Below are 10,520 nucleotides of genomic sequence, written 5' to 3' on the forward strand. Positions count from 1 at the left end.
TGTGAAGAGGACTAGATTTTAAATGACATTTCTTCACCATAAAACTGTACACCATGAAGCTGTTTATTTATAATTTAGTTTAATAGCATAATCTAGTGTAATTTAATTTTAGTTTTATTTATTATAATAAACACATACAATTGCACAGAAGGGGTTTTATTTCAATTCTTTCTCATTCAGAAGAAACACCAAGCAAAAATTGTGTGCAGGATGGTAAAGAAAAGATGACTAAGTTTTGAAAGAAATAGTATTTTGGGGAGCCGTACAAATGACAATTTATGTCTAATATGGATCTGAAATTTTTGGAGGCATAAGTTAACTTCCAAACCTTTGTCATATGTTTTCCTTTAAAAGACCTAAACAGAGAAACCGTTAGATCCCCTTGTAGTGGAGCAATAATGAATTTAGGCAACTGAAATGGTTAAAACCCCTTGTCTTATTTTGTGTTTGGAAAATGAAATGCATTTGTCTGAAGAGGACACAACCCATGGGTAAGGGCTGCCTCCAGCAGGTGCTCATGGCACTCAGCACAGTGCCACAGCTGAGTTTAACATGCCCAATGTCAGACACAGAGTATGTGGACATTTTTAGCCCTTTATCATGTCCCATTTTAATCATCTTTTTTTAAATGCTGTTTTTTTTTTCCAGTGGAAAGCCCTTGGCCTCATCTTTTTTCCTTGCTGTTGTAGAATTAATTCATGAACATTATTTACAGTTATTGTTTTTCTGTCTTTCCCAGTGGAAAAGACATATGACAGCATTCATCAAATGACATTAGATATTCATGTTCAGTAAAGAGCTAACAAAAAGGACTGTGACTAGACTTTGCAACAGCTGCTTTACTTGGACTGGTAACAGTGGGAAACAAGAGAAGATGCTCCAGATAACTAATAAGAAATCCAAAACAGTAGGCTCCAAGTGTTCAAAGCCAGGTGGGACGGGGCTTTAAGCAACCTGGTCTAATGGAAAGTGCTCCTGCCTGTGGCAGGGGGGTTGTAACTAGATGCTTTAAGGTCCCTTCCAACCCAAACCATTGTATGATGATTCTATGATTTATATTTTCTTTCCATAGTGGGTCTGAAACCATTGTTGCTGTTTGGCCTCATTTCTCATGGCTGCCCTCATTTCTCAGAGCTGAGAGGAAATCTGTGCAAGGAAAACAGGGATAAATGGTATTGCTTTTTATTGGTTTTCATGGAGTCATCTTAAACTTTATGGATGGAAAGCTCCAGGCAAAGAATGTGTCCAGTGTAGTGAATTATTTGTTCTACAGAATAGGGAATAAATGTGCAGAACAGTATAACTTAATTCTCCTTTATGTCAGGGGATTTCTTCAGAGATGCTTTTTGGTAGAACAATGCTTTCTATTTATTTATTTATTTAATTTCTACTCATTTCCTTGCATGAAACCACTTACTGCTTCCCTGTGAATCATATTTGAAGGAAAGAGGCCTGAAATAACAGTCTCTGATGCTCTTCTTAAAATGATTTGTGTGGCTGGTGAGATCAGAAGCTTTCCTGGCACTGAGGGTGAGATACATTTCATGTTTGATGTCTGGACTTGAGACAGTCACATCCGTGGTAGTTTATTTCTATATATTTGGTAGGGAGAAAGAGGTATTTACAAGGAAGTATTCTGCCCATTCTATGTATCTGCTTTAGATAGGCAGGAAGAGTCACAGAAGCTGAACTCCACTGGTTGTGATAAGGGCCAGTCATTTGCTTTGGTCAAATGAGTTCCACCCTGAGAGGGAAGAACTTTGGACTTTCAGTCATTTGGGGGCAATACTGATCAAGACTAAGGAACCTTTCAAGACAAAGCTTTTCTGCAGGAAGGAGCCTCTTTTTCTGACATTACAGAAAATGTGGCTTAAATAATTGTAATTCCAAGGGGATGAAAGAGAGGAGATGGCAGTTATTATTCAGTAATTTTTTTAAAGAAGGCTAAAAGACTTTGCTGAGACATGTATATCAGTTTTGACCTTCAGAAAGATTACTAAAAAATATTGAGGGGTATAAATTATGGATTAAAACCAGTTAAGGGCAGCCTGGCCTTTCCAGTGAAATAACTGCTAAAGCTATTCAGTCATTATGTAAATGGTTGTTTGTAGAGAGGGTATCTCAAGAATTCGTGGTGGCTGAGGAGGTGACGCATGTTCAAGGTTAGTGTCATTTTAAAGTAAAATTGGACCTGGTTGACAAAGGTTTAGATCTGTTTCCTGACTACATAAATAATACAGATATTTTAGCATTTTATTCTTATCTCTGACACCACTGTTGGGTTTTTTTTATTTTTGTAATATTGGATGAAGGTGCTGGTTTTTGTTTTTAATGTCAATCCTTTCTAGAGTCTTATGAAACACTGAAGACAAGCTCTTTTGAGAGAATCATGCCAGCTGTCAAATATAGTGCAGACCATACTGTGGAAACTTCAGCAGTGTAGTAGCAGCTTCACTCATCCGGTTTTGCATTAACCCACCTTTCTACTGAGTTTCACTAAGTTAGCTGCAGCAGAACTCAGTGATCCCAAGAGGCAAAGATATTTGTGAGTTGAACAGTTGAAGGAAAGGCCCTGCAAGGATGCTATCTTTCTAGAAATGAAATGTGCCACAGCTTTGATTTGTGGCGCTGTTTTTTGTGGTAGATTTACCAGCTCTCCTTCCTATGAAGAGGACAGTGAATTGTCTTTGCATGGGTCACTGAGCTCCAGAACTTGTTCTGCTCCTGCTAACTCTCATCTATCACCAGGGATGCCTCTAACCGTGCTTCCTACAGTGAGGAAATTCTCATCCAATATTTTTAGATCCAATCTCTTCATGCCTCAAAACATTTCAAGGCTGCCCTTTGTAACCTCTCCATTGCTTTCAGCCAGCCAGCATTTTTTGTGAGTGCTGGGGAGAGATACTGCACTTCTAACCTTGGTTAGAAATCAAGGACTTCGGAAGCTGCCTTTGGCTCCTGCGTTTATAGAGGAACATCCAAATGTATAGCTTTTGCTTTCCAACTGATCTATCTATGCCTGTAATGTTAGGATATGATAGGGTATTCATGCCACCCTACCCAAGTAAATGCTGTATCCAGACAGTGTCACAGGCTCCTACTTTAATCAGTGTAGGGAAAGTAATTCTTTTAGAGAAGAGCAGCAATCTAAATTATGTGCACAAAGCTGTTCAGTATGAGTGGTCCTTCAGTTCCGGGATGTTACCATCTTGTTCCCTGGCCTGTTCACCCTGAAGTGAGTGGTCCAGGTGGTAGCTGCTCCTGGGGAGTGTCTCAGCTGGCCAAACATGCTTGTGTTTGGTACTTTAACAGAGCCAATGGCCAAAATTCAGCAGCATTGGTTCCCTCTTCTCATGGTGGGGAGCCAATAACTGAAGGCAAAATAGTATCAAAGGCAGTAGTCTTCACTTGTGTTTACCACTCACGTTTTCTTACATGGTGTATCCTTCGGAAAGGGTCTGTCCTGCAGCACACTAGGTCTAGATATGGACAGGCATGGCCCACCCTCCTGACCCTGCAAGCTGAATACCAGTGTGTTGGTGTACTTAAGAATCACAGGACATGTATTCCAAGGAGCCCATGAGCTCTGAGGGCTGCTTTGCAAGCAAGAGATGAGAGTGATGAGCTTTTTCAGGTCTGCCTACCTTGTATATTTCAACAGCTGGGACTCAGTGTCACCTCAAAAGCTATGGAATGGTAAAGCACCACTGATACCTCTACACTGATACCTCTAACCCTTGTGTTGGAGTTGCTCTTCCTGCAAGCAGCATGTTTCTCATGAAGCTCCACAGTGATCAAACCTGCAGGATGGTGAAACTTCTTCTCTTGACAATGGCAACAGCTTACACACTCCACATTCTTCTTCATGCTGTAATAGTTATATTTTGATACATGAGCTTGTCAATAAATGTTCATCTTTTTTTTGGGGGGTGGGGTGGAGCAGATGTCGTCTCAGAGCATTCTCACAGCACTATTGCATTTCAGAATTCTCTATTTCTTTTTAAAGGACACAAGCGATGTAGCTAATGCTCATTAAAGATGTACAGAGCAAACCAAATATATTATTTTAAGTAAAATCTCTTTTATTTTAAGTAACCATTCCTGCCCTGGCATATTTATAGAATTTGCATTTTTGGAGTTTTTGCAAGAGAACTAATGGCAATGAGGTGATAACTCTAACGAGATGTATTAATTTGGAAAAGAAATAAAGAACTCTTTTTAAAACCCCAAAGGCTGAAACTATAGTTAACAATCTTAAATTTGTTTTTCTGTGCAATTATGTAACCCTACATGCAAAATAATGTAACACTGATCCTATGGCTTTAATAAATTTGTAACAGGATGATAAAATGATACTGTCCTGTGATAGTCATTCACGTAGATCTTCTTTTCCTGCTTTCAACTGCTATAAAAAGCTGCCTAATTAAACAGCTGCCATTTCTCTCTAAATTTGGCTTGGGTTCAATGAAGCTATTCAAGGATAATGTTTGTTGTGGTGCTAAAGTTGTTTTGGAGGTGAAATAAGATCAACTGAATTTAATATTATGTTGATTCAGAATAGAACGGTGTGTATGAGAGTTCATGCAGTTGAATTAATATACTTTTGAAGACCATTCAGCTTCACTTTCCTGAGCATTCCTAAGCAGAAAAACCTAAATCTGTTGTTTAGTGTGGAATGTGAGAATATATGTGTGAAAGAATCATGTTAGAAATTTTGAGATTCTTCATGAGGAGACCTAAAATTTGCCAATTTTTTAAATTACATTTTTTTTCTATATTTTTATCTAAGTTTTCTTAATATCCAGATGCAAAGTTTAGCTGTAGTTAAGGCTTAGAGATATCTTTTTTTTTGGTGGGGGAAGAGTTGATGAATACAGGATTCCTTTTTAGACAGATGCAGGAATGCTTCACATTTAAAAAAAATGGTATAATATCTTTTTTTTCTTATTTTGGTAGTTTATTTATATTTAATCTCTATGAACACTTATTGCTATGAATTTATTCAAGTGGCTTCTACTATTCCAAAATAAACAGCATTGGAGAGCTTCACTTAACTTGGATTTCTTAAAATGCTATTTTCTCTTGCAGATGCTGCCTTCTTCCACAGATAAGTCACAGGCCCATGGACAGCCAGAGGATCACGAGACATATGTCAAAGTGAATGGGATGACACGATCAATACCTGCAAACTCTCAGCAAGAGGTGGATAGCATCCACAGCTCTCATTTCACTTCAGATGTGTATGCTGGTTCTGTAAAGTTAACAAGCCCAGAGAGGATCATAGCCTTGCATCGAGAGCTAAGACAAAACCATCGCAAAAACTGCCAGGTCAGTAGAAATTGGTTTTAGTTTAGTGAAATCTATTATATTTGGCAGTCATTTTGTGGATCATGTATATATTTCAGTGATTGTTTCCAGAGCTGCAGAGTTGATTGTTAGTTTAAACAAGCTGATGACAGTAAAAGCTTCGTGCTTTAATTTCCAAATGCATTCATAATTCATTTTCTTCCCCATTGTTTAGGAATGGCTTGGGGCTTGTAAAAATAATTAAAAGGTTTTGCTTTCATCAAGGTGTACTTTCTGGTAAGGCTATCTTTGAAAACTGTTGGATGTAATGTTGATCTTGTCCTACCTTTTCTTTTTCCTCTTTTTTCTTTTAGTGATCCAATTATTCCTATGCCCTGAAGCTCTTTATAGTAATTTCTATTAACTGCAGGAATCCTGTTAAGAGCAGAGCTGATCAATTGCAATTGCATTTGTGACAGTCTGCTGCTAAACTAAACGCACAGGAGATTTCACCCTCTCTGAGACAACATAACCTCTCCATAATTGTATGGAAACGAAATTCAAGTATGCAATTACCGGAGCCAGTCAGCTGGAGTAGTTACAAATATTGCTCTACTGAATTTTCCTATATAATCTTGGATTAAAAGAAATGTAATAAAACAAGTGAAAACATAGTTACTGCTTTTAGCATTAATAGTTGAAAAAGTCATGGAAGATACTGAAGTCTCCTTTCAGTCAAATAATATAGTATAGAATGAAGAGGTAACTCATAATTCTGATAACATGTTATTTAGTCCAGGGGATATATGTGACAGTCCAAACCCAGCTTCCTGGTCATTTTCTCTATCACTGTCACATATAAATAAGATCAATGAAAATATTGTCATACAGGAAAATTATGATGGACAGCAAAATGTAAGTAGCTTTTTAATTGACCTGATCTTTGTAGACTCAGGAATTACTTTTTTATAGACATCACATGGGCTTTAATTAAATCCCAACAAGAGGATGACCCAGGTTTACCATACCATTATGCAGGAAGCTACAGCTGAGATCAGCCATAATGAAGAGATTGGCCTGTTCCCACGTAACATAAAGAAGCACACTGGGATGTTTGAGGTTGTTCTCTTCTTTACTCCTCAGATACCTTCAGCTGTCTCCTCCAGCTCATATCTGAAGGCTGACTGCAACCTGCCCATGATCCACAAGGAAACCCCTCTTCTGTCAAGGATGAAGGATGCACTGGTGCCGCCACAGCATAGTGCCTTCTGGGCCATGAAGGGGAGGGATCAGTTGTCGAAATGTGATGATGTATTTTGCTGTCAAATAGGAAATCAGCATGCAGGTGCGATTCCCGCGGGAATGAAACAGAAAAATGCCATTCTGAATAAGGCATGGCTCTCTAGAGAAAAAACAGACGGCTCAACCTCAGCTACCACAGCAAAAACCTGTTTGTTAGACGTGTTATCAGCAAGTAATAAAGGTCAAAATCCTGTAGGGAGCAATCAGCTGCATGGGAAAGAATAAAACCTGCAGAAATAAAGCAAGGTAAAGCATCTTAGCTATGTGATTTTCCCATTGCTACAAAAGTATTAATAATTTTAAAAAACAAAGACATTTTACGAGTTAACATGGCCCAGCAACTAGTTTGAGATGACTGAAAATTGACATGAAAAAGGGCTATAATACTTTTTATAATCCAAATTTCTTAGAACACTTGAGGTCACTGAAACCTATGAATTTTTCAGTAGCTGGGCTGCCTCCCCATTTTCTTTTTACCGCATGTTTAAGATATGCTTTTCTTTTAACTGAGACTGTAAAACCAACCATTAAATCACTTTTATGTATAACTCATTTCTTCAGTGTGCAGTGGCAAGTTCTGAAAGAACATCTGCCTTTTGTATTTCCTTTGGAACTTAAGGAAATGTGGTGTCACGGACTTCCTAGAAAGCTATTTTACCAAAACTGGGGGGTAGTTTTGCAGTTAGTGTTTATTTATTGTCCTGGGATATATATTTTTTATTATTATTATTTTCTTTGTATTTTTAATCAATAAAATGGTCCTACTGACATACAGCAGGATACTCAATGTATTACTGTAGGTTGTAAAATAACATCCTAAGTAACAAACTGCAGCCTAAATTGATTAGGTTTACTGGACATGTTCCTGGCCACTTTCTTTAAGTGACGACTTGGGCATCGTGGGTACAGTAACACCTGAGTTCAAGGCATGGGTGATTCAGACTGCACCCTGTGCTGCCAAACCCTTACACCTACAATAGGAAGAAGCGGATGCAGTGCCAGGCCACCTGCGCTAGCACATCTGTGACAGTGCTTCCTCATAGCCTGGCTTAGAAATAGCTGTGGTTGGGACTGCATGAACCTTTGATAGATCCATGTTATGGGAGGGATGAGGGAAGAGTGTGTCTGTGCAGGTGCGTATGTGCCCTAATGCTGGTTAACCCTGGGAAGTTTAACTCAGCATTGCTGTAAATTCCCCAAAACACTGATTTATATTGGGATCCCACCAGAGTTAATACTTTTGCAAAACAGCCATTATTCACATCTCACAGCTGTCTTTATGTTTAATCACTTTTATTAGAAAAGGACATTTTTAACACACAGTAATATGTGGTGTTGTTCCTATGCTTTCCCTCTGTCTCCATTGATTACTCTGGTTGGTTCATAGTATGTTACTACTTTGATGTTGCTTTTTGGAAGCTAGAAACAAAACGACTGGTTTTGAAGAAATACTAATGCACACACTCACACTTTATTGCAGGAAACTCATTTGCTCAGTAAGGTAGCAGGGTAATTGCTTACAGCAGTAACTGAATTGGTCTTCATCCAATATATCTTTAGAAAATACACACCAGATGCCAAGGGAAATAGCCCCTGAAAGTGATGTTTTGGAACACTCTCTAAGCAGAGAAGACTCCAGTGAGGTTCCAAAATCTGGGCTTCTGCTTTCATGTGTCTTTCTCTTCTTCTTAATACATGGGCAGCACTTCTGAAGACAGATATACCTCATACCCAGTCATCAGCTGCCTTCTCAAATCATAAGATAATTTGATGTGCAAAACCACTTGTAAATATTTAACATGGTAAAACTTCAATATTGATAAAATGCTTTAAGAATTAGTACTTGTGAGAATGTTTTTTGAGCTTTATCTTGATGACAGTAAAATGCAGAGCCTGGTAGTTCAGGCTTTGGGTCAGATCATAATGCATGAAGTGTGCTAATAGTGAGACTATTAATAATAATATCCTGCGATAAGATAATAAGTCTTTGTTATCCTAGTGCAGCTATCTCCTTTGTGATTGGGACCATAGTAACTTACCATGAAATTAAGCCTTTCTTGGTCCTTTCCCTTTTCAAAGAAAAACAAGTGTGGTTTACTTTAAACTATTAGGCTTCATTTTAAGCTAATTAGGTTATTTGGCCCCATTCTTCCTCCTGCTAGAATTAACAGTTTCCTGAACAAGGGCTGCAGATACACACAGGTGTAAATAGGGGAACAAATACAGACGTATTACCTGCACTGAAGCACTGTAATGCAGAATGGACTCAAAGAATTAATTCCTCAAGCAAATGGATGTTGTGCTGGCATTTTGTAACTTTGCTTCAGAAGTCACAATTTCAGTTAAAACCCTGTAGCCCCTTGTGTTTTTGATGTTTTAAGACATTCATTCTTACTACTACAAAGCATCTTTTAAGTATGTGCAGATACCACAGTTTTTTGGCCAGATGTTTCTGTTCCTTTTCATTTCTACTAAGGAAAATTGTGAGGTTTTAGACACTAAAGTGGAGGAACGCTAATAGATTAACAGAAATCCATTTGGAGTAGGTCAGCTTTTTCAAGCCTCTGTCCTGCTCCATTTATTTCCACTACTGAACAAGCAAATGAAAAGTGATAGTCAGATTATGTCAAATAATTATGTGCTAATTGATGTACAAAAAGATTAGATGGTACACTGCACCATCAAACAAGGTCCTTCAAGTTCTTTAAATACAGTCATTTACAGAAACCAGCTAGGAGATGTACAGTGACAGGCCAGATGGTTCATATATTGGTGTCGTGACAACTGAGGTCCTTTGGGAGTCTGAGCTTGCTGAGTGACTCATACAGAATAATTAATACAGCCCCTTGTTCTGTAATGATTTGGGGGATTTTAAAATTGAGGGTGATCAGTAGCAATGTGCTTACAGACCACATCTGAAGAGTTGACTAGTGTTGAATCACCTGTGATCTGCTGTTTGTCATCCATGCACCCGCATGAGTCAAATGGCACTATCTGTACTTGAATGGGTGACCAGGCCACTTGGAAAGAAGCTGGATGACGGTGTGCTTCATGCTGACAGATGCTCACTGTGCCAGCTTCCCATTCAGACCCTTTCACTTACAGAGAACTTGCTTGAAACAGCACAGAAAAATATTGGCTAGGACCAATAGCTCGCATCAAATGAGCGTTTATTAACATATTTAGGCAATATTTGCCCAGTTCTTTTTTTCAACACTTGAACTCCCCAGTACCAAAGCAAAAATATCTCATTTTAACAGCGAAGCTGCCTTTTTTCTCTGCAGTTTTAACAGAATTGTTTCTTAGGTATAGCATGTAAATGAGGTAAGTAGAAGTAGTAACCTGCAAGGTGCATAGTGCTTTTTAAAGCACTATCTATCTTGTGAAAGATAGATAAAATTTAAAAGGAAACTCATGGTGTACTTGAGGCTACAAATGCACTGTAATATAATTTGGGGGAGGAACTGAAATCTGACAATCAAAACCTCAGTGTCTTTAAAGTAAATGATGCCAATGTCCACTCCAGTTTCTTCTAGAGATTAGACATTTGTAGAAAGCGCAGAGGGTTTGCTCTGGAAGCCTGTCGCTTCCCATCTATTGCTCATCGTGTGCTACAAAAAGCTTTTACATGCAAAGGAGATTTGGGGATCAGATCTGATGCTCAGCCCATGGTAACTCATTTCCATTCTCAGGACTGATATTTGCATGAGTCAGAACAAAACCAAGTTCCCAGGGAATTACAGAGCAGTCAGTCTCACCTCTGTGCCTGGCAAAATCTTGGAGCAGATTCTCCTGGAAGGCATGCTAAGGCACATCAAAATCAACAAGGTGCTTGGTGACAGCCAGCATGGCTTCACTAAGGGGAAATCCTGCCTGACCAATTTGGTGGCCTTCTATGATGGGGCTACAGAACTGATGGACAGGGGTAGAGC

At 38.7% G+C, this 10,520-nt stretch overlaps 1 protein-coding gene across 7 annotated transcripts in view; it reads left to right on the plus strand.

Annotated features, from left to right (window-relative positions):
• The window catches only part of CUNH4orf50 (chromosome unknown C4orf50 homolog), a 37,630-nt gene extending 27,317 nt beyond the window's left edge, over window positions 1–10,313 (plus strand). For all 7 annotated transcript variants that reach the window (XM_062636336.1, XM_062636334.1, XM_062636341.1 and 4 more), the window contains 2 exons: window positions 5,089–5,328; window positions 6,430–10,313. In XM_062636336.1, coding sequence (XP_062492320.1) covers window positions 5,089–5,328; window positions 6,430–6,813 — 624 coding nt within the window. In that variant the 3' untranslated portion in view covers window positions 6,814–10,313. The remainder of the gene's footprint in view (window positions 1–5,088; window positions 5,329–6,429) is intronic.
• The last annotated feature ends 207 nt before the right edge of the window (window positions 10,314–10,520 follow it).

Source organism: Pezoporus occidentalis, unplaced genomic scaffold (assembly GCF_034315485.1).
Source record: "Pezoporus occidentalis ecotype Australia unplaced genomic scaffold, CSIRO_AGI_Poc_V1 ctg48, whole genome shotgun sequence".
Lineage (NCBI taxonomy): Eukaryota > Metazoa > Chordata > Aves > Psittaciformes > Psittacidae > Pezoporus > Pezoporus occidentalis.